At 41.5% G+C, this 24,851-nt stretch overlaps 1 protein-coding gene across 1 annotated transcript; it reads right to left on the bottom strand.

The window, feature by feature from the left end:
• Positions 1-933: 933 nt before the first annotated feature.
• aff3 (AF4/FMR2 family, member 3) lies at positions 934-19,051 on the bottom strand. Its single transcript, XM_085433585.1, has 19 exons — positions 18,827-19,051; positions 16,935-16,979; positions 13,556-13,633; positions 12,657-12,690; positions 12,490-12,547; positions 10,077-10,128; positions 9,805-9,839; positions 9,468-9,657; positions 5,433-7,409; positions 5,169-5,287; positions 4,890-5,055; positions 4,701-4,804; positions 4,102-4,165; positions 2,540-2,676; positions 2,366-2,437; positions 2,169-2,262; positions 2,028-2,077; positions 1,711-1,916; positions 934-1,595 (listed from the first exon to the last, which is right to left on the bottom strand). Exons 1-19 carry the CDS (start codon positions 18,896-18,898, stop codon positions 1,474-1,476), a joined length of 3,675 nt encoding a protein of 1,224 aa, XP_085289711.1. The 5' UTR covers positions 18,899-19,051; the 3' UTR covers positions 934-1,473.
• Between the last annotated feature and the right edge of the window lie 5,800 nt (positions 19,052-24,851).

The raw sequence follows: 24,851 nt of genomic DNA, 5'->3' as shown, positions 1-24,851 counted from the left end.
CAAGCCTGTCCCAAAAAGCACTCACCCCTCCCATCCCCACACCCCTTATTGGTTGTTCTCTGTTGCTATGGTACCAGACATCGGATGCTGAAGCTTCATGTGCGACATCTGTGTTGGTGCAGCAGGAAGTGGTGGAGTGGAGTGATGGAGAGTGTAACTTGGTGACTAATGAGGCTGACTTTCACTCAGTGTGAGTGTTTGTGTTCATGACTCATGTTTTGGGGAACATAAATCTGTTTACAGTCACATTGTGCGGACCTTCTTCTCTTGTGTGTAAATCAACTATGACTGTGTGTGCGTGCATGAGTGTAATGGGAAAAAAGCCCAGAAAAGATCCTCCTCCAAATCATCAAAGGAACTAAGTTTCCTAATGAGAAACATTCATAAGAAAGTGTGTTCATCTGAGCAGTCCTTATTCACAAGTAAGGTCAAAAATATGCAAAGTAGCTTTCTATAAACGTACACCTGCACTTATTTAAAGGTTCATTAAGTACACTGAAACACATGCAACACATGTTGCCTCTGATTAGCCACCTACATTTTTTCTCTCAAGTAATCTCAACATTGGGGTAGAGCAGGCAGTCTATTAATCAGAAGGTCAGTAGTTCAATTCCCAGCTACTCCAGTCTGCATGTTGAAGTATTCTTGGGGATGATATTTAAATCTAGTGCATCCACTGGAGTGTGCAAATGTTAGACAGGGCGTGCTTAGGTGTAGAAAAAAGCACTTGTAAGAATTTGTGTGTTATTGGGAGAATGAGGCTTCTAGTAAAATGCATTTTGAGTGCTCAGAGTAGAAAAGCACTATATACAGCCATCATCCAGTGGTTTCTGATGGGTTTCACATGCTGATTATTAGAATAAATATTCCTCATTGAGGGAAAAGATTATCATCCTGTATGTATTTCCATGTAACCTTTAACCAGACCCAATTTGTAAACCGACAGAGGGACGTCTTCAGTACAAAGTTTCTTTATGTAACTCCACACTCAAAAATAAAAAGGGACAAACATTTTATTCTCTTGCAAGTCTTCCTCTTTTTTTTCTAAAAACAAACCATCCATCAAATATTGCACAGTAAAAACAATGAAAAAAAGTACATCATTACAACCGTCATTAGCAAAAGATGCAAACAAGTTCTCTAGTTGTAGGTCTTTTTTTTTTTTAAAGGATATTCTCCTGCTTTGGCCCCTTGAGAAAAAGTCCGCTAGATTAATGATTACTTCCAAAGTATGAAAAAGGCTTTCCGGGTGAATTTGAACATACATGTGAATCCTCCAAGGTCCGAGGGACATTTGGCAAATGGTTAAGAGGCTCATTTAATGTGCACACAGTAAGGAAGCGTATGCACCAAAACATACTGTGGGGGTTATTAGGCTCTGTGGGAGTTCATCCATCTCAGTGCTCTCCAGAGTTTTACCTCCTCTACCGTCAATGAGATCCAGTGGGCAGGTTATAGTGAATCCTTTCTAAGTTAGTTGAGTTTGGCACTAATGCGTATCCACTGAAGGGCCTGCCTGGTGTACTGGACAGCGTGAGCGATGCTACTGTGAAGAGTCAATGGCCCAGACAAAGTATTCAAGTAGTTGAAGAACTCTGATGAGGAAGAAAAAAAAGATATTGGTCTTAAAACATCTGAAAACCAAAATGCATTTGACATATTTTCATGGTAATCTCTCCCCTTTTTATTTCCCATTTAAATCACCACTACCTTTATTCTCCTTTGCAAGGTTGTCTGCCACCTCCCAGTACTCATAGCTGTACAGCACACTGTTGGTAATGTTCAGGTGAGTTGCTGCCATCTGGTGGATACGGTGGGGAATGCTTATGAGGGAGGCAGAGCTGCTGCCCTCGTGGGAAACCCGTGCGAGGTGTTTGGTATTAGGCGAGAGTGAAGAGGGGGGTCCTCCTGTACCCCTAAGAGTGAAAACACACATACACAACAGAGTGATGGGCAATCAGCGGTGGTTTCAGTGGACTAAATGGGCTGAAGAAAAGGCCGATCATTCAAAGTTATCATCCACCTACTTCCCAGAGTCACTCCAACCGGGTGGGGTAGTAGGCACTTTAGGAGAGCTCTGTAACAACATGCAAACAAGGCTTATTGACGTGTCATCCACACATAAAAGTTAACTTGTTTTCAAGTAAATGACTTGTTTTTAGATGTACCTTAAAGTAATCCAGCAGCACTTTGGAGTATTTCAGCGCGTGATCCTTCTTCAAGCGAAACATCTGCCAGTAAAGGAGGGCCAGGCATCGGAAACTGTGGGTAAGAGTCGGACATGGCGCAAAATTATCCTCAAAATGCACGTCCTTCAGTATGATGATAGATGTGGCTTAAACAGATGAGATGAAGAAATATGTACCACAGAACCGCCAGCTGTTTGTCTTCCTGTCTCACCCCGGGGCCAGAGTGGCTCTTCAGCTTCATTGCGTACCTTAAGAAACAGGCTTTTTAACACCAGAGCCACAATTTGTGTTTATGCACATATCCAAATCCAAATGACTTGTGACCGCTTTAGCATTGAAATGTCATTCACCTAATGAGCTCCACTGTTTCCGAATACATGGTATAAGGAGACTTTGCTTCGAGCGGCCCTTCCTCCATTGCCTTCCCACATTCCATGAACGAGAGAGCAGCATCAACATAGTTCACAGCCTTCCCTAGCTTGTCGACCTGGAAAGAAATAATCAAAAGAGGCAAAATATTATTTTATTTGTTAATTTTTTTTGGGCAGCCCAGTGATACATGTTTAGCACTGTCACAGAAAAAAAGTTCTGGGTTTGAATCCAGTAGCTTGCTTCCTCCCACAGTTGGAGAGGCAAAAGAAGCCAAAATGTTAGGTTATTTAGTGATTCTAAACTGGCTGTACGTATGGCTGGCACCCCAATCGCCCTGATATAAACCAATTTATACCAGAAGATGGTGTCAGTGTAATCTTTATTGTAAGGGTATGCTTCAAAGTGCTGTAAATGTTTCATTTCAGATGGTTCTTGCAATTCCTGGATTGGCCACTTAAAAAAAAAAAGTCAATCCACAAAGACCCCAATGTTAAAATGTCTAACTTGATAGGCATATTTACACTATAGCACTTAAAGCCTGGCACAAAAAAAGTTTTGGTCTCTAATTTGTTTGGGATGATCAGCTGCTCCTGAGGTTTCTAAACGAGAAAAAGAAGAAACTGAGAGTCTGTGTTCATTCGATTCCCAGGAAAAGGCAGCAGCATGGAGAATTTCAGGAGGTGAAGCTGTATCGCGGCCGCTGTCGTGCATATTTCAGGATGTCAGTGGGGCAGTTTGAGCTCATGTTGGCAGAGTTGGGAACACATCTTAGGAGGGAGAGAAATCATTTTAGAGAGCCGACTGACCCAGAGCAGTGTCTGTGTCTGAGGTAAAATTGGATTATTTCACTATTTGTATATTCAGTATTGGTGCACGTTTATTGCTGAATGCAGTGGTCTGATTGGTCGGAAAAATCTGAAAACTCAAGCTCAGTTTGAAAAAACAAATGAATCCATCACGCAGTCGTTGTGAACGCCTGCATTAAGAGTAGTTGTTTTTTAATTTTTACTTCTATTATCCGACAAATAACAAGTAATAATGTGAGCTACAAACTGTCGAATAGTTTTGCGCTGTTTCACTGAGTGAAATTTTGGATTGTGTATTTTATTTATATGTAACACTGATTTTGCAGTGCACCCACAAAGTTTTTGGGTGCTGCATCCAAACCAAGCCTGTTAACATTAGCTGATAAATTAGCATTCCCTACTCTCATCCAAGTATGGTCACTTTGTTAATAAGGGTCTTCCATGTTCATAATCCAGATGGGTGATGTCACAGTAGCTATGCCCATCTTTTAAATGCAGTCTGTGATTTCGGAGACACTGTAAGCGAGGAGCTACATCACAGTCCAGAAATGCACAAAGAAGGATTATTTTGAACTGTGAATCATGCAAAGCTACACAGAGACAAAGAACTGCATGCTTAATGAACACAGATTTTAAAAAATAAATAAATAAGCTCCAAACTTCTTCCACGTTATCTGCAATAACTATAATTTCAATATTAACAATTTATATTCAAGCAAAGATCAAAGACTCACCATGGCATCAGCACGGTGCTTCATCCTTTTGGCTTCATGTAAGTAGTACTCAGCATGGTGAGGACTAGGAAAAAAAAAGACAAACACACAATAACGTTGATTACAGACTGTAAAGAGTATTTTATGAGATCATGCAGAGCATTCTGGGTGATATAAGGGAAAATGTAATGGTCTCAAAATGAAAGTACTGAATGTTGGTGATGTTTTTCAATTAAAAAGTGTATTAGCAAAGCAAATTAAATGTATTTTGAATATTCAGCACTTACACTTGGGTAAATCAAATGACCTTATCTACTGTGAAACATGGGGTTTTGTGTTTATCGCAAAGGTTTCCTAATTTTAAAGTATAGTTCAAAATTTTAAAAGACATGAACAAAATGTAATCACGTGACCCCTGACAACTTCATTATGATCTAATTACACATTGTCTGAAATGCAATCTGGGTTAATTATAGTGATTTTTGTGGAATCTTTTTACATAATCCTGTTTACATATCATCATTAAGATTACATAGACTGTCAGTCTGTGTTTTTATATGACAGAAAGGCAGTGTGGGCTGTGCAGGAATGGACTGTGTGGACTACGCGGGATCGCTCACGTTTCGTGGTTTGGCACAGTCCCCCTTTGTGCTGCAGTGCTCCAGGACTCAGGTGGTGGCTGGGGCTGCTTCGACACTTTCACACACTCCACTTCCATCTTGGGCTGAGTGCACGAAAGGAGACGAGGATGAGCAAAAATGGTTGGAATAAGTGGAGTTGGCATTATTTAGAGTAGCTGTTTATGCTACCTTTATCGCAGAATCTCTGTTCTTGTCTTTGTTCTTGTGGGTGTGATGCTGTTCTGCAGCTTTTGTTTTGGAGTTAGACTTGGGGATCTCGGGGCTCTGGGGCCGGGGAGACAAGGGAGACAGCGGAGACAGCGGCCTCTTACTGTCCAAATCGTCCTCCACACACCTGATTGATACAAATGCCACATAATATGGGATTAAATTGCATCGGTGCAACTGGGTGTGCATGCCACGTGGCTGTATGTGCAAACTGAAGTGTGTCGTCATAGTTTTTCTTACCCACTGTCCACGGTATCAGTCGTTACGGTCTCAGCTGTGAAAGATGACGACTCTGTGTGGCCTGAGGTTTTGTCTGCATAACTCCTCTTGTTTTCTCTGTGTGACACACCATTCTCCAGCTGGTCACACACAAACACACATGTACATCATGAGACCATACAAAAGTATTCAAATGACATTTTTCCTGCAGAACACAATGATTTATTCCATTTCTGTGGACATGCACGTCACATTTGGCAAAGAATGAAAGGAAACACTGTCTACCTTGCGCTTTCTTGTGCTGTCTTTAGTCTGTGTCTCAGGGACGTGCAGGTGTTTCATAGTCTCAATTTGCTTGTCCTTGGCTGATAAGGATGAGGAGGAAGAGGAGGTTTTTTTAGGAGTGGATTGAGTAGCAGTGTCTGGGACCCTCTTGAGAAGACAGAGGTCTATGTGCACCACCAGATTTCGGAGCCCTCGCTGGGAGTGGGGTGCAGCCTTGTTCCCTCGTCCAAAGGGGACGAGGGTGTAGAGTTTTTGCTTCCCCGCACTTTGCTGGTCCTCACTCGGGTTACCTGAGCTCGGTTGTCTCTGCTGCACCACCTTAGGCCTGCTGGCGTCAGGCCTTCCTGGGCCCTGTTGCCCTGGCTTGGCGAGTTTCCTCTGAGAGGTGGAGTCTGCTGGGACTTTGGTAATCGGAGCTTGAAATTCAGATTCAGAATCTGAACTCGATGAGGACGAAGAAGAGGATGAGGAGGATGTTCTCTGAGGAGTTGGGGACCGTGAAGATGAAGGAGGCGACGGGTCTGGCTGGAACTGTCTCTCCTCCTCACTTCTTCCCCGCTTTTTTGTCCCCCCTTGCTGATGTGAGTGGTTGGTAGGGACTTTATGTTTGGCCTCCCATTTATGTCGCTGTTGTTGCGCCTCCCTCTTCCTCCGACTTTCCTCTCTTGCCGTCTCCTCTCTCCTCCTGTCCTGTTCCGTCACTCCTTCCTCCTCTTCCCCCTCCTCTTCTTCAGCCGAACTCTGGATCCAGGACCGTCTCAATAGCTGCTCCTCAGCCAGCCTCCTGTCTTCCTTTTGCTCCCGTTTCCCTTGCTGTTTTTCCTTTTGTCTATCTTCCTTTCTCTCGTGTTTTCTCCCCTCTCCTGTGGTCAGATGATCTCTTCTGCGTTCCACCTCCTGTTTCTTAGTTTGAGGTTTTTTCGGTGTTGTTTTCGCGTGATTAACATTCACAGTGGTGGGGGCAGTGGCCTCCCAAGACTTGGACCTGTGTTTTTTGAGGCCAGGGATGGACTGAGAGTTTGGCCCACAACCAGGATTACTAGCAGCTCTGGAGGTAGATTGAGAATTATGAAGAGGATTGATTTCACGAGCAGTAGGGACTAAATGCTTTGCTCTTGTGGGGCTATGTTGAGAATTTGGTTGAAATGGAGGTCGGGGCTTGTGACTGGACCTGCTTCCCTGGATTTGCGCAAGCTGTGATGTGTTTCTAGTTTGGGACACATCAGCCAGCTGTTTAGAGCTTGGATAAAAGTTAGGCTTGGGTCTAGATGTGTGGCTTTGATTCTGACTAGAGGTTAAAATGACAGAAGCCTTTGATTTAGTCTGACTTTGGCCTTGGTCCTGTGGTGGTCGAGTCTTGGGTCTGTGTTTGTGAGATGGCTGAAGATGAGTATTACTCGTGGACTTGATATTTGTATTAGTGTCAGACACCGGGGCGATCCATGGCCTAATTTTTATCCTGTGGGAATTGGTTGATTGACTGGGTTGAGGTTGATTCTGACTCTGAAACTCAGGGTAGTGACAAACCCTGGAAGGAGCAGGTATACTGGGACTCGGGCTTCTTGGAGGATCTCTAGCTATAGGGCTAGGACTACGGCTGTCTCTTAGTGTCCCACATGGACTGGGGCAAATACTTAGAACTGGACTTGGAATTGGGCTGTGCCTTGGACTAGGGCTGGGACTTTGACAAGTGCTGGTAAATGGGCTCGGACTTGGACAGTAGCTGTAACCAGGGCTTGGAAGGGGGCTGTTGTTGTTGCTGTAACTGAACTGTGGGCTGGGAATAGGGCTTTGGCTAGGGCTGTATTCCTGATTGCTGTCAAATGACCTTGCTGGGGATGGGGCTCGGTGGGTGTGGGGAGAGTGCAGGCGTCCTGGAATAGTCTGGGAGGGATTTTGCTCAGTGCTGGCACATTTTTTCCGCGACTTCTTCAGCCATTTATCTAACTGCCACTGGGCAGCAGGGGGGTGATCAGGCTTAAGAAAACACAGAAACAGAGAGAGATAAAAAGACAAATTAATCATAAAATATTGATGACAGTCGGGGATTGTGAGGATTTCAACATACAGAAATAGGCTGGAACAACATAATAAAAATGCTATTATGCAGCTATATCCACTGTAGATCTGAATTATTATTACTGACATAGCCATATGCACACAGCATTTTATCACTGCCACTGGCTGAATTAATTATAATTCTATTTTATGTACTTTTTTCAACTACTTCCAACATAAAAAGGCAATGCTGGCTAAAGAGGTCCTTAAAAGTTGTCATCAACCTATTCTTATTTACATCAACCTGATCTGAATGTGTCTAGAAAGCAGACACAAAAGGATATAAAAAGTGAGTGAACAATTCAATCATAAAAAAATAATTTTATAGAACAGAGTGTGGAATGATTTCAGTAGTTTGAGGAAAGAAACAGCTCGATGCTAAAGCAGTGGAGACTTGCCAGATTGCAGGGGCTTCTAATAAAGCAAGAGGTTAGGACTTAATTATGCAGTAAATTTTTTGCAGGCTACACGTGCAATCGAAAGGTCAAACATTAAATCATGAAATACTACTAAAAAAAAAAAACAAGATATTACACTACTACTATAAGTAGGAGAGTAATTAAACCTCCTGACCTATTTTGCATCATTATGGGCTAATTTTGTGATAATCCAGGGCGAACAGACGATTCCGGATCACTTAATCTTACATTCAGCCATCGTAAGGAATGATACAAGCCTCACCCAAATGTGTTTATATCACACTATCTGCACATTCTAATAGAAACATGTAAAACTGTAATACTTTCACAGCACATGAGAAAATACCTCACCGGCTCAGCTGTTGTGAAACTATTTAAAGTCCAAATGACAAATCTGGATTATGACTCATAAATAAATTCCAACATTAGAACCTTTCAACAGCATACTTTCCAACGCATGCTCAGTGGACTCGGACTGAGGTTACAGTAGCTCAACCCCTCATCCACTTATACCAAATGACTCACTTAATGTTTGCTCAACAACTGGCTTGCTAACCATAAGAATGGGAAGGAAAGTAGGAGCTTTTTACTCACGTAAAAAAACAACAACAACAAAGAGTTTACTCACAGCTGGAGCGCAAACGTCTCTCTCTCTTACGTGCTCACTTCTTTTCTGTCTTCGCTGACCAGGAGCTAAATTAAACCTCCACTCCTCAAGCCAAACAGTGACCCCTCTGCCCTCCTACCCTCATCCCTCGCTCCCTTTCCAGAGAAGACACTGCATCTCTTGTGCCCTCTTGACTGCCTCCCCTCCTACTTTTCTGTCCCTCCCTTTTTTTTCTCACTACCTGGAACTCTGGATTTGCTGCTTCCACAACTCCAACCCCCCATCTGTTCCTTGGGAGACACTCAAATACTTGACGTAAATGAAAAACACATGGTTTACACCCCCCCTCCCTCCCCACAAACACACTCCCTTCCTCTATATAGGGGCCCAATGTTGTGCATGTTCAGTAATACAGTCTATGCTATGTCATACAGGGCCTTGCATTCATAGAAGAGAAGCTGGTTTCCCCTTCATTTCCCACACAACACACATCTACAATGCCCCCCACCTCCAACAGCCCATACCCTGGCCTACACCCTATCTGTATTTATTTGAGATAATAACAAACAAGCAGTCCACATTATTTTTACTGTAATATCTATTTTTTGAAAAAGGTCTAGTTGTAACTGTCAACCCGAATTCAGGTTTTGATGACTTCCACATCCCGAGGGCTTCTCTCTTTAAGAGTCACACTTTTAAAATGACACCTACGCACTAGTTCTCCGAGCTACCTCTGCCCCTCAACCCCCAAGTCCTCTTCCTCTCCCACTTGCATGCATTCCTCATTGCTCTGTCCCTCTCCACACCTGCTGTCAACTGCCTTAAAGCCCACAACTCCCTGCAGAGAAATCACCCTCAGGCTCATAAACAGAGAAGGAGAGAAACAAGTGAGACATGGGCAGAGAAGACGGAGAACGCAGACGGGGAGGCTGTGGCTTCAGCATTTGGTACCTCCTTGTTGTTGCACAGTGGCTGGATGTTGGCAGGCGACTCGGGATCAGGGTGAACTTCTGGACTCCGGCTTGGGCTCCGGGAATGAAAGCTACTGCTGCCTGACTCATTGGTGGAGTCTGAGCCTGAGGAGTCTGAGCTGGAATGTCTCACCCGCCTGCCATGTGTGTGCGCTCGCTGTGCTGACAGGCTGTCAGTCAACACACACACAAACATCAGAGAGGGGTCAGAGGGGGTACGCAGGCATATATACTGTTGTTATTCACAATATTTAACTCATATTTACAGGTATACAGAAGAAAAAGGAAAAGGAAGTGAAGGATTTGTAAGCAGGTACCTGTGTCTGTCCCAGGAAGCTGACTCATGAATCACCTGTGGGACACAAAACAAACACAGTAATTTGTTATTATACACATTAGAAAAAGTGTCATTCAAGAGGAGAAGCCAGGCACTTTTTCTTTCCCTTTGGCTTTCTCTGTCCTCACACACTCTCCCGCATAGTCTCTCTGTCTCCTCAAGGATTCTCAATATCTTCTAATCATGTCCGCCTCAGGCCAAGACTACTGACAAAGAAATGATCAACAATATGGGAAGATGAGTGTTACCTACCGTGGGAGTTTCCTCATCATCACTGCTCAGCTTCAAGTCATCGGCGAGCATGCTGTAAACCAACAAATACACAGTCACAAAGCCAAGAACCAACTGAAACCTAATCTCTCCTGCCGGACAACCACCTTTCACAGCCCATACTTGATTCGATCTGATACATTTTTTTTTAATCAGTCTATCAGAATGATGCATTTCAAATTTTCAGCACTTCCAAACGTTTGTGTTCTTCTTTATTGAAATGATAAGTTTGAACACAGCCCACAGATCTTCAGACATATATTCATTAGTGGAAACTACATGAGGGTGCAACCAGGACATGGTTTAAATCCACTCACTTATCTGGATGGTTATCTGCAGTGTTCTCAAATGGGCTCAATTTGACATTATAAGGTAAACACTTCAACGGTGTTTAAAGTCTGACATTTGCATTTCCATGAACAGCTCCGTCTATTAATGTCTTCAAAAATTAAGAGCTGCAGTGCAGTGAAAAAGAGTGTGAAAGTCTTCAGCCACCCCTCATTATTTTTCATCTGAAAATTCTACACTCAGGACCCCATATAGACAAAATGAAACGTTTGTGTAAAATTCTAGCAAATTTATTAAAAAAACAAAACAAAAGTATAACATGTATCAAGTACATGTTGCCATGACACTCATAATTGAGCTCAGGTGGATCCTGCTTCCCTTGATCATCTGTCAGATGTTTCTCCAACTTGTATTGGAGTAAATTCAGCTGACTGGACATAATTTGGAAAGACACACGGCAGTCTATATAAGATGCCATCGCTGACTGTACCTCTCAGAGTATAAACCAAGCCAAGAAGTCTAAGAATTGTCTGCAGACCTGTAGAATTGTATCAAGGATCAGACCTGGGGAATGATACTGAAAAATTTCTGCAGCTTTAAAAGGCCCCAGTGAGCACAGAGGCCTCCATCATCCGTAACTGGAAGAAGTTTGGAACCAGCAGGAGTCTTCAAGATCTAGCCACCCTGCCAATCTGAGCGATTGGGGTAGAAAGGTCTTAATAAGAGATGTAACCAAGAACCTGATGGTCACATTGACAGAGCTCCAGCATTGCTCTGTGGAGAGAGGAGAAGCTTCCACCAGCCAGCCCTGTGATGTAGAGTGGCCAGATGAAGACACTCCTCAGTAAAATCACATGACAGCTCAACTGGAGTTTGCCAAAGGACACCATAAAAAGCAAAATTCTCTGGTCTGAGCAAAAACAAAAAATTGGTGTGGCTTTTTGGTGTGAATGCCATCATCACCTGAAAATATCATCCCTAAAGTGGTGGCAGCATCATGCTATGGGGATGTTTTCAGAAGGAGGACTGAATCCGGACACTAATCAGGGTATAGAGACATTCTTGATGATAACCTGCTCCTGAGCCCTTTGGACCTGGGGCAATGGTTAATTTTCCAACAAGACAACGAACCTAAGCACACAGCCAAGATAACAAAGGACTGACTTTGAGACCACTAGCCTAGTGTTTTTTGCAAAACCAAACAAAATATTCCTCTGAAAATGGTCAGGTACAAGGACTCTATAAAAAAATCAACCAAAGTCCAAAGAAAAACATTGCAAGACTTTCAAAATGACAAGAAAGTCTGGCTCCTTGGAAATAAAATATAAAGAGTTGAGTGGTGGTTTAAGTCTTTTGTACAGTACTTTAAGTTTCTTTTGATTTCAAAATTAAATTTCAATGCAGTTATTTTTCTCCCCAAAACAAATAAAACTCAGTTTCAAAACCACATAAATTAAGCACCTTTGGCTCTTAAACTATACAAAGATAACTAAGTCAGATTAACCAATCACTGCTAAACCCTTTACTCAATATTGTCTTCAGTAAAGATGACTGGTTATGTATTGGTTATATTATGTAACTGCACAAGCTTTATTTACATTGCAGAAACATGTTCAAATGTTTAAAAAGAACTTTCTATAAATATTTTAGTAAAGTCACCCCCCCCCCCCCCCCCTCAAAAAAAAAATAAAAATTCTGTCTTACATAACAAAGGTTGTGAAATTGTATAGTTGGCTTACACCACTCAACATGTGTTTCACGTTAAAAGGAGGATGTAAAAAGTTAACAAACAGCAGCACATCGGTCTCCACTGACAGCTTTCAGGAATGTTCAGTAACCTTTAACCCGACTTGTAGCCTGGAACACCGTTAGCTGATTGACCTGAGATGTCTACATCTCTCGCCCCTCTTTCGCTATCACTCGTGTTTTTCCTCGCAGCTACTGACACGATGAGGTTGATGAATACAGTTTACAGAAGTTCTCGTGACACGCACGAGTATTTGTGATGTGTTTCATCACTCTGTGTGTGTGTGTATGTGTGCGCGCTACAGAAGCAGCTCAAGCTTGAGGAACATCAGAGGATCGTGTTTCCTTAGGCCACACTTACGATTTGTGGGGGGCCACATGAGGGTGACGGGCCATTCGCAGCGGAACATCCCCTCGGTCTGACAGAGAGAAAGAAACCAGATTACAACACTAATAACAGGGAGCTGCTTGTAAATGATGACAAATGTCAGATATTCAAATTTGACAGAAAAATCGGCAAAAACATACTTTGCCTTTGTTGTGTAATTGGCTGTTTGGTATCCTTTGGAAAGACAGACAACAAAACAACTGTAAGTAAATCTCACTTTTAACAGTTAAAAATGTGTCGTCCCTATAGATAAACATTGACTCATAATATGCAGGAAAATCACCAGAAGTGATTGAGGTTTGGTTTTTTTTCACACATTTGTTTTTCCTTGTCAACCACAGACACGCTGATTCAGAAACAGCGAGCGTAATCTCAGTCCTTCAACCTCAAACACAGATGAGAACCAGGAGGTGAAAGTCTGAGCAGTTGAACAAAATTTTAAAACCTGCAGATCTTCCCAGGAATTTACATCCCAACAGCTTCACCTCCAGGTCAGATCGTGCAAACCTCTAGAAAAATAGTAACAAACCAAAGAGCAATATCTACAGGCCTTAGTTAACATGTTAAATGTTAAAGTTTGTGACAGTACAAGTAGAACCGGAGAAAGCCTCTTCTCTCTAAAAACAACATGTTACATCTGGAAAAAACCACAAGACGTCTGTAACACAGTGCTTTGGACAGAGGAGATCTAAGTATTTGGATGTTTGGACATAACACAGAGTGCCACGTTTGGAGAAAACCAAACAGCAAATCAGCACAAATATCTCATATCAACTGTCAGCACGGTGGTGGATGGGTGACGATTTGGGCTGGTTTTGCAGCCCCACAACATGGACATCTTGCTGTAACTGAGTCAACTATGAACTCTGTATATCACATTATTCTAGAGTCAAATAGGAGGCCATCTGTCCAACAGCTGAAGTCTGAGTAAAACTGGGTCATGCAACAGGACAAAGATCCCAAGCACAGCAGCAAATCTACAACAGAATAGAATCAAGGTTCAAACGTCAACCGGATCGAAATGCTGTCACAGACATACCTTAGAGTTGTACAGGATTCGTTGTGCTGGGTCACGCCTCAAGGAGTCCCCAAAGTCCCTCCAGGACTGGGTCATGTCCTGTTTAGCAGAAATGCAGAGTTGGGGTCAAAGGCCAATGGTGAAATGCCACTGTGATGGATGAATCTTCCTGAATACTAAATCAGCAGAACTTTCTTCATTTCTCTACAGTCCTGAGCACCATGTTTAACAGCTGACTCTAATTATGAACACTGTTCCTCCCCACCAGGGGGAGCGTGTCTGGCTGTGAATATGGGTTAGCGTCCCTGTCTACTGTAAGTTGAGAGATGTGAATTGCACGCTTGAAACATCTGTGATCAGTGTGCAGTGAATTAAAACCCCCGGCTCACCAGAGCTGTCGGTGTACAAAAACAGGTGCATGTAACAGCGGCTCACTAGCTTTGAATGTGAACAAAACGGAACATTTTGGGCTCAAAGTGTGATCTAATAAAATTAGAAATAGACATGATTTTGCAGTTTTCAGGAGGACTGCACCATAGAGCTGTTGCATTTTTCATTCTGCATTTTCAAAGGTATTCAATACGTGAGTCAGAACACACACAAAAAGCTCATCACAACATTTGTTGTGGAAGGAAGCCCTGGGGAGAAGAGCATGAAAGACATCTGGAAGCGAACCGCAACGAGTGCTCATCAGTGCTGAGTGCGCCGGTACAATCACCAATTGTAGAACATGCAATAAAAGTGAAAACGTAGCTTTGCTGGATTGATCTGTTTTAAATATCTCCTCAAAGATCTTAGAAGGAAGTAAGTAAAAGAATCATCGACCCACCCGTCACGGACTGCTACAGGAAACACTGCTTTACTTACAAAGTGCAGGGTCTTCGGTTCACTCCTGTGGCATGCAGTGTTTCAGCTATTACCACAGATTAAATGTGCTCCCACAGTGTGTGTGTGTGTGTGTGTGTGTGGGGGGGGGGGGGGTTGTGCTATTCAGGTTACTAACTGTTCACCTGATAACTCATTTATACAGAAAGAGAGATCAGCATTCGCTTTTGATTTCCTGTACACTGGGACAGTTGTACTAGTTTTAGACACAACTTCATATTCGAGGAACTTGTGATGGACATTTTCTAAACTTCTCAGACTTTAAGATTACATGCATTACATTTTAAAAAATAAATCTTGGTCGACCACAGTTGAAGCAGTTTTAATGGGGATGTCTCATAAAATCTGTATATTTCTTGGTTAGTATAACAGATGTCAGGCCTGTCAGTCTGATGAGTACCTGTGCATTATGTTGTTTGTTCTAATAATAGCTTCCATGCAGACATTAGATACATGACACATTATAGTATATTTCAAATGATTAACTGTGTTACTACTTACAGATTAGACTGTGATGGTGTGTGCGCGTTTGCGTGTGTGTGTGTGTGTGTTGCAGCTCGCCCTGAGGTGACATGTGAAAGTCTGTGGTAAATACACACTATTATACACCTGGACTATTACGAGAATGTGCGCCATTTCTTATTTGTTCTCTCTGCACAGCACTTGAGAGGAAACCAGGCACACGCAGGAGGCAGTGCATCCACAGAACACCGCCTTTGCTCCAGCTCTGATCATAATCTCTTCTGATTAGATTGCCCGCAGTCAGACTAACCAGAGCTCATAGATGCTAACAAAACGTCTTGATTTTGTACCATTCATCCCCCATTTTAGCTCATGTGATTCCTCAGATGTGTCCCAATGTGGAAGCATGGCAGCTCTGGCTCTAATATATACGTGCATGCAGCAATCGTTGGGTAAAGAACAAAAGCAGAGGGTTTCTTGGCTGCTGAAGCGGTGAGCATGCTCTGGAAAAGGTCATGCTTTATCAGATCTGATGTCAGAAGATCTGCGTGAGTGTGTTTTTGTGTGTGTGCGGCAGAGAGTTGGTGGAGCTGATCTTAAAGGATTCAGCTAACATTTTGGTTAATTTGCTGCACTTACTCTGTTTAAGAGTTCAGGTAAGTAAATTATCAGCACTCTTATTATCTGTGCGTTTAATAAAACCCACATCCAGTTAGCTTAGCTTGGCATAAAATCAGGAATTCGGGGTAAACAGTCTAGTCTGGCTCTTTCCAAAGAAGAAAAAACAAAAGATAGAGAGAAGACAAAAAATAATAATGTATACACACACACACACACACACACACACACACACACACACACATATATATATATATATGTACATTAAATTACTTTTTTTTCTCTCCCTCTTCTCCTCCTCCCTCTTCCCACCCTCAGCATTAAGCCTTGGAGGGTGTGTGTTTCCTCTCTCCGCTCATCCTTTCACTTCATTATCTCTTCTCCTTTAGTCACCAAGGACACAGCACCAGCCCTCACTCCCTTTTCTCCATTAAAAACAACAGTATCTCCCAGGTGGAGTATTATGTGTTGCTATCTTCCTCCCACCTTTCCCCAACAGGTCCTCTGTAACTCTATTCTTCTTCTTTGCCCTGCTCTTCAGTCTACACTAGTGACCGTCCACAGGGTAGCAACTTAGACCAGTGGGCCGCTCGGCACACACTCAGATCTGGTTAATTATGGTCAGAATGATTAGGTGGTATCAGTCAACAGTAAACATTTAGTAACTTTAAATAAAAGAAAAATCTGTGTATGTTTTTGTAATTAAAATGCTTCTTGTTTTTGCACTACGAGGAGTTTCTGTTTAATTTATCATATAACTTCCTAATTGTTAAAGGTGAGAGGTGTGGAAAACAATTGTAACTGTAGAAAAAAGGTGCACAAGAGAAGAGTTACAGCTACTGGGTGGTGATAAGGCAACCAGATGAACTGATACACAAGCACAAACTTCTGGTATCAACCTCGAGGTGCAATAATAACCACAATCTACTACACACTAGTGTCGACCAGATAGCATCTGATACTGGATTATTAACCATGTTATCACATGTGTTCTATTAAAATATATCAATAATAATCATCAATGCTACTGTATCCTGAGATCCCAAAGTCAAAGACAAAATGACATCTAAATGTTAGTGTAGATTGTGGAAAAAAGCTGGATATCTTCCACTGTTTCCTGACATTTATGACAGAAGTGTTCAGCAAATGCAGATGAACTGATAATGCATATATATGCATATATGCACAGGCTGCAGCCCACAAATGAGCTGCTGCTGGCATTTTCTCCTCTTAAGCATTAATGTAATTGTAATCAGCCTTCTGAGTCTAAAGACAGACTGAAATGACTCTGCAAAAACATGCAATCAAATGAAAGAGCTGTAAGAAGTGCAAGACACATCTCAAATATGAGGTGGCAAAATTAATAAGGCAGTTGTAATACGTGCTAATGCTTTAAAAACAAACCAACTGAAATCAAACTTGAGCTATTTCTTACCTCAAATATATCTTTGGCACAGCTGTTGTGTTGGCTTCCTCTTTCCTGAGGAAAAAGAAGGACAGATGTTTGGTAATTGAGGAGAACGTGACTAAGGGTTAGGACTGACAGATATTCCCTGACAGAGGGATTTTTTTTAAACACTTCAAAGCAGAAGATGCAGGTTTAGTTACCAATTAGACAATGAATAAAGAGCTATTGTTGACTGTGCACACAAATCATATTTGAGCATCTTAGTTTCAGTTAAGTGAGGCGTGGGTGTATTCATTTAAATTTCAAATACTGCACACTTAGGCGCGCTGATTAGCAAACATGGCGATGCACATGCAGTCAGCGCACACACAGTAAATACACGGGCTAGTTCATTTCTCGCTCTGGGCGTTGATCACGGGTTTTACGTTTCAGCCTCCATCACAAGGATGCAAACAGGTTTAAAAAAATGAAAAAAGAAAAAAAAAAATCACCTTCTGCATTCTGCTTCCCGCCTTTTTGCTGCAGCTGCATTCATACCTTAGCGTAGCACTTTACTGTAAACCTGAGAGTCTCTCACATGCACAGTAACTGTGAGAGTTGGGATGACTCTGAAGCTTCTTGATGACTCATATCTTAGAAATCACAGCTGCAGATAATCAGCCGGATGCTGATTCTTTTGCAAGCAACTTTCTGTTTCCATCCACATTAGGCAACCCCACCGTCTCTAACTCTCACACACATACATTTATCCTTTTAAACACTTGAGCTCACAATTTAAATTCACACTCACTTGTATGAAAAACCCAGAACCACGCAGCTCAAGCATTAAGACGAAGAATAAATGCTTCACGCTACTTTCACTTCCCCATCTGTGTAACCGTGTGTGTCGTGGGAGTGGGTTTCGTCTTGACTGTGAGTTTTGGTTTTCTTCGTTTGTTTTTTCGTGTCTGCCACAGATGACAGTGCTGCACCAAGTATCAGCAGAAATACTGAGTTCAGATGTTTCGAATCAACCCCGACCTGCAGAACAATGATCTGACTCTATTTCACAATTTGCTTTTAGACAATTACACATTTAACTTTTCCTTTGCACTTTATAATTCATTTCAGTGCATGTGTGTAGCGCAGCAAAAGCATTCATGTGTGTGTGTGTGTGTCTCTGCTCGCATGCATGACTCACTATGGTGTCTGAGTGGCTGAAGTGTAAGCCTGCAGAAGGAAAATAGTGTGTGTGTGAAGAGCTGTCTCATTGCTACACCCACAAGACAGTTATGAGGCCTTAGGTCTAAATGAAAAACAAACACAGAAGGATAGTATTTTAGTACCTGTGGCGGTGCACAGGAAAAAGTCTGCCCTGCTTCATCAGCTAACACTTACAGTCACACAGTGCTACTTTACGTGTGCAATGTGTTTAACAAGTTCATGCCTACTAACATCACAGGCTCCAGCTCTGGTGCAATACCCAGATGAGTAAACCCCCTCTGGACCAAACAAACCACAACCCGTCACAATACCTGCAGCAAACAGCATGCAAGCCTACAAGGCTGCAAACCACCTGTTACATTCTTAAAGTATCTTCAATTACTGAAGCTATGCTCAATTTCAAGGTATTTTTAGCCTTTTTCTATCTGAGCTTTAAACGGAAATTTTACAGATGCTATATATTTTTTTTTAAAGGAGTACAAAAAGCACGATTCTGCACACAGTGATAAATATTAACTACACAGTTGATGTAGATGAACCTGTTATTATTCACATAATATTTTCGAACTACTTCAGGAACAAATCTGTGACATTTTAAACGCGAGGACGAAGCGCAGCATTTACATCCATGACATTTATAAAATAAGCACAGTGACATAAAGCTGTCTACTCCTGTTTTCTAAGTAGGACCTAGTCCCTGCTCTTTGCCCTCTCACCTGAGAATATGCGCATCGGAGCAGAAAGCAGACAATGGAAAGTTTCCCTTTGCCAGCGAGGACAGTAGGCATGGTTCCTGGATAGTCAGTGCTCTCCTCCGGCGTCCATACCAGTGAGGACTGGTGTTAGCAGATCCGATCCTTCCCTCACTACCATCACCACCATCATCACGCTGGCATCGGTCCCGGCTCGTAGGTCCACCGTACAGCAGCAGCAGCGGCAGCGGAGTCTCACCGGAGAGGCAGACCGAGGGCGAGGTAGGCGGTCCGGCGACGTCACGGATGACACGCGTAGCTCACACCAGAGAGATCACGACTCAGTGGACCTGTGGATGTGCGAAAAGTTTGAAGTGCGTAAACGGGAGATCATAGCCGTCAGCTGTCGAGTGCACCACTGACGACACACTCGATGATGTAGAATTAGAAAACGTTTTGGGACATCCAGTCTAGGGTGAAGGTATGAGTAGCCTTATTTATCATTTCAGTTACTTGGGGCATTGCAGCGAGCACAAAATAATAGCATGACATGATACGGGAAGTTGATAACAGCTAAAGAGTAAGAACTTGGTTTCTGCATACACGCTTTATCAGGCACACCATGCTAGTATCAGGTTGGACCCTCTTTTACGGTCAGAAATGCCTTAATTCTTCATGGCATAGATTCAGTAAGGCTCTCAAAACAGAACCTTGTTGAGATTTTTGTCCATACTGACAGATTAGCATCACACAGTCATCATAATATGAATCTACTGCTCTACTACATCCCCCGGGTGCTCTACTGGACTGAAATTTGATGACATTTGAGAACTCATTGTCATGTTCAAGAATCCAGGTTCAAGATGATCTGAGCTTTGTGAGACTGTGCTTTATTCTGCTGGAAGTAGTTATTGGAAGATAGGTGTGTTGTGGTCATAAAGGGATGGACATTATCAGCAACAATACACAGGTAGGTTATGGCACTAAGGTGCCTGAAGTCTGTCAAAAAATACATTACCTCCCCAACATTATATCTCAATATCTTTGAAACATTGATTTGAAAAAATAAAATAAAATAAAATAAAATAAATGTGCCACACCATTGGTGTGTTGCATCAGAAACCAGGACTCATAAGATCAAGTAATGTTGTTCCAGTCTTCGATTATCCAATTTCTGGCGATCCTGTGAGAACCGTAGCCTCAGTTTTCTGTTCTCAGCTGACAGGAGTGGCACCTGGTGTGGTCTTCTGCTGCTGTAGTGTAAATGCTTCAAAGTTCAATGTGTTGTGTGTTTCAATGTGTTTTAGAGATGCTCCTATGCATACCTTGGTTGTAATGAGTTTAAATCAATTTGATTTATAGGCAAGGCAAGGCAAGTTTATTTGTATAGCACAATTCAACAACAAGGTGATTCAAAGTGCTTTACAGAGACATTAGAAACAAAAACAAATAAAAAGCATGATTTAAAATTGATTTAGCACCAAATTACAACAACAGTTGCCTCAAGGCACTTTATATTTTAAGGTGAAAACCTTAGAGTAATAGAGAGAAAACCACAAGAATGAAACAACCCCCTTTGAGCAAGCACTTGGTGACAGTGGGAAGGAAAAACGCCCTTTTAACAGGAAGAAGCCTCCAGCTGAATCAGGCTCAGGGAAGGGCAGACATCTGCAGAGACCGGTTGGGGATCAGGGTAGCGAGACAAGATTTGAAGACAGTTGATTTAAGCTTTGCAACACTCCATCCTGTTGGAAGCAGCCATCAGAAGACAGGCACACTGTGATCATAAGGGGATGGACATATTCAGCAACAATAATCAGTGACTCAGCTTCACTGTCCTGCATTTAGCTGACAGAGCTAGCACCTGGTGTGGTCTTCTGCTCCTGTAGCCCATCTGCTTCAGGGTGCAATATTTTATGTGCTCTTCTGCATTCACAGGTTGCAATGAGTGGTTATTTAAGTTATCCGTTACTTTCCTATCAGCTTTAAACAGTCTCATAGATTCACACATATTATAGCTCATAGAAAATCAGCACACATATAGTTGTCTATGCAAGCATGTTCGACAAAGTAAACATGCATCACTTTTATATATTAGTAGTAAAGTTTGGCAAAAAGGGAGCCAAATCAAGCACATTGTGTACATTGTTTCACACGCCTCTTATGGCCATAAAGGGACATTCATGTTGCACCTGATTTACGCTCCTGTGTCTTGTTTTGATTTTACTCTTGCTATAAGATCAGGTAAACATGATTATTAGTTTTGCAGCAGGCAGTTCTACATGCAAAGCTTTACCTCACATGGAAAAAAAATCTTTGGCTGAAAGCATGTTGTGAGGAAAATTGAATTTGTCATGTCCTGCTGTAGGCTTCAACCCCTCCACAGAAAATGTACTGTATGTCTGATCATCTCTCTTTCTGACATTTTGGCACTGTGTGTTTGTCTAGCCCATCCATTATTCTGCTTAATGCATTCTGGCCTGTGAAGTAACTCTGGCTCTTGGATGGACTTTGCCTTGTCACAATAAAATATGAGCTGTCTCTCTAGCTCAGATGGCTTTCGGGGGATGCCGGAAGAAGAATGAGATATGGACACAAAAAGGCTGATACGTTAGAGTTCTGACTTCATTGATTTAAAGAAGCACAGGTGACACCATGATCATTCAAACCAGCTATTTCCCTGTAACAGCAGCATATTCTTTATAAAGAGGGACAGGGGGAACATTTTAACTGATTAAATGTGGAGTTTGGTTTGGGCTGCACACACTTCAGAGAACACAGTGTTCCTGGTTTTGTTTATGGCAGCTGTCAAAGACCGAACACGGGAGCAGTCACAGATAACTCTGCGACTCTGTCACATGAAGAAACTCATTTGATCTGCCAAATGCTGAAGACATCAAAAACTTCGTGCACATGAGAAGACTGTGCTTGTTTGTGAGTTCATGTGTGCTGTTCTTTTGTTTAGATTTGACATGAGATGGACTTGACTTTACAGACTGATTGTGAGCCTTTGACTTTAGCTCGTTCAATGGGACTTGCTCTCTGTATGGTTTCTTTGATTTCAGATAGTATAGTAGTACAGGTGGCATGTGTTTGTGTGAGCATACTCATTTTTATTTACATGGTATGCTCCGTTCATTTCTTGTGCACTGATATACTTATAATGAACTCTGTACTTCCTTACTATCATGTGTAATGGATGAGCTTTTAAGAAGTTTTTGAGACTTCTACATCATGAGTATGATCCCCCCAAACCCCCCTCCCCAAACAAACAAACAAGCAAAATAAATAAATACTTTGTAAAATGCATATTTAAGTGATAAGTTACAAAAAAAAGTTAAATGTAGCAAATACGATAACTAATATGCTTCCAGGCTACTTTTCCAGTAGCCTTGAAACATGTACATAGAAAGAATAGTTTAGCTGACCTGAGAAGGTTTGAACACTGGACTTCCTTTAAAGTGATGGATAGGCTGTGAGGCACAAATCCAAAGCAATGCATAAATACATAAAATGAATAAGTCATCATCAAAATGAAAACTGCATTTCAAGCTTCTAGAAAAGTGTATGGATAAACCAATGAAATATCTCCTCAGTAGCCAAAAAAGTGAGTGAATTGCTAAGATGCTAATAATAACTCAACAGCTGAGTGTAATTAGTGGGAGTAAATGTTCCTATCTATAAATAAATATCTAATAAATAAGCAAACAAATAAATAAACAAACAGTTCGTTTCCAAGTTTATTTGTAATAATTTCCATTTTTCAAATAATGTGAGCAAAATTCTGTGTAAAGTGAGTCCAAATGAACCCAGTGGTTTTAGCAATGAGCTATTTAAGTCCATCTGAGAAGTCTGTGGGAGTACCTCTCTGAGAATCTGACTGGTTTATTCTAATATTACATAAACTATTCCTGGTTCCTTCTGCATGCACACAAAGGCAAAGAGAATGAAAGTACAGAATCTGCCTGTGGAACAGAGTGGAAACTGTACAGATGAACTGGGAATGGAGGGATATGAAATGCCTGGAGCTAGTCTCCACAGCCACACAGTGGCACCCTTGGTTACAGGCCCATGGTGACAGGACCTCAAAGGTACAGCGGTATCCCTCAACGGCTGCCTGTTTAGAACACAGCTTGCCTCAAGAGTCACCCTTCCTGACAACACATGTGTGCGCGCACATGCAGGCATGCATGTACACATTTTCACCCACACACACTCCTTTTCTGCAAAATAAGGGAGATGGAGAAGGTGTGAGGAGAACAGAAGCGGGGTGAGCTACACTGTTAGTGCATTTTTGTACAGTGCTCATATTTCTCTAAAATACAATATCTAATTGATTTAACAGTCCAGCCTCCCTTTCCCCCTCCTTTGTAGTTAATAAATGATCTACTGCTGCTTTATAACAATAAAAACTTCACTGGAGTAAAGACTCTGAAACATCCCTCCGACTGTTAGAAACTGTGGCAGGAATCACAGAATATATAGAAAACGATCATGACACATTGCTTATGGTAATGATGATATAATGATACAGTCATTAAAAGATAGTTGATACATTTTAACACTGTCATGCTTAAATATCTGTACAGCTATAAAAGAACCCCAAAACACCCCAAATAGGCAAAAAAGAAGGAATTATGTATTTATTCACTGTAATGCATCAGTGAATAAATACACAACTCCTTACTTACTCTAACTTATCAGAGTAAGTAAAGAGTTACTCTGTGTCCCACAGTTTCAACTGTTTTTTTTTCTTTGGTCCTCACTGTTAACATCCCTCCACTTCATAAACTTGACAAATGCCACCGCCAGGAGTCATAAAGTCTGCGCTCTGATCAGTCAGACTGGCGAGGGAGTCCATTTAGAGTGCCTACATGTATTATTAAAAATAATGGATACCCATGTATCAGTAATGCATTGCAGATGGAAGCGATAGGCTATATTGCCATATCAATATTTTGGCCCACGCTTACTTAGAAGTGTTGACAGTTATTAATAAAGTTTTGATGAAAATACCTTTTTTTTCCAGATGTTGCGCAATTTTTAAAAAAAAATCTATTTAAAAAAAATTTATTTTAAAAAAGTCTAATTAAGAAGCACTTGTACCCATGCTGCCTCAAATTTATACACTGAAGACAAAGCAGGAGTTGTATTCATATTTTTGTGGGTTATTATTAATTGGCTGCTTGCTTACCTTGTTCACGCCGTCAGTGGCGTGTCTAGAAAATTTTTGTTGGGGGGGCCAGGTAGGGGCACAGATTTGGAGAAGGGTGGCAGATTTAATTGGCAGATAATGTTTTAAAAAAAAATTCTACCAACCCTTAACCATAATTCAATAATCCTATAAACCTAATAACCAAATGCACTTTTAACTCTTATTAGAATGAGATTTTAACCACTACGGTGCAAAGTTTTTAGATACTGCGTTGATAAAGTACAAGAGATACAATCAGTGCTTTGTCAGTGTTTACTCAGCAGTCAAGGACAACAATATTTGCATAGTATTTTTACTGACATGTAGTGCACATATGTTTTGGGCAAAAACATTTTTGAAAATTAAAATACGAACATTTGTAACAAACAATTGACAAATTAGCCAATGCCAATGCAAAACTTTATCTGCCTGTTAAAAAAAGAAGATAATCTTCTCACAAACTGGTGTTTGATTTTGAAACAGGAAAAAAGTGGGGAAACAACTGAAAAGACTAACATTTGAATGAAACCTGAAAGCAAGTAAATACTTTCTATGCTGCCTTATCGTAAACTTTGGTAATATTGATAAAGAACAACACTGGCTGATGATAAAATACAGTCAGCTGGCATGGTGACACTGCCAGTATTAACCTGCAGGGCTGGACTGGGACAAAAAAATTGGGCATTTTTACTACAGACCGACCCACCAGGTAGTAAAGCCATAAAGACTTTGACTGAAAACAAACCCTGTTGTGACAGTGATGTACAGTCTTGTTGGTATATGTATGATTTCTATACATTTTACGTCAGATAAAAACTTTGGTTGTAAGATTTAGATAATTATTTAATAAAAACT

This window comes from Copadichromis virginalis, linkage group LG16 (genome assembly GCF_057382275.1).
Source record: "Copadichromis virginalis isolate Kocher_CV1m ecotype Utaka linkage group LG16, C_Virginalis_male_GT1.1, whole genome shotgun sequence".
Taxonomy (NCBI): Eukaryota; Metazoa; Chordata; class Actinopteri; order Cichliformes; family Cichlidae; genus Copadichromis; species Copadichromis virginalis.
The sequence above is the reverse complement of the archived record's forward strand: the minus strand, read 5'-3'. Positions and strand labels throughout refer to the sequence as shown.

Coding starts and splice junctions, on each gene's coding strand:
- aff3 (XM_085433585.1), bottom strand. CDS start 18,898: ATGCCTACTGTCCTCGCTGGCAAAGGGAAACTTTCCATTGTCTGCTTT. Junction 12,691..13,555: donor GAATCCTGTACAACTCTAAG/GTATGTCTGTGA, acceptor GTCTTTCCAAAG/GATACCAAACAGCCAATTAC. Junction 1,596..1,710: donor CCTTGCAAAGGAGAATAAAG/GTAGTGGTGATT, acceptor CTTCCTCATCAG/AGTTCTTCAACTACTTGAAT.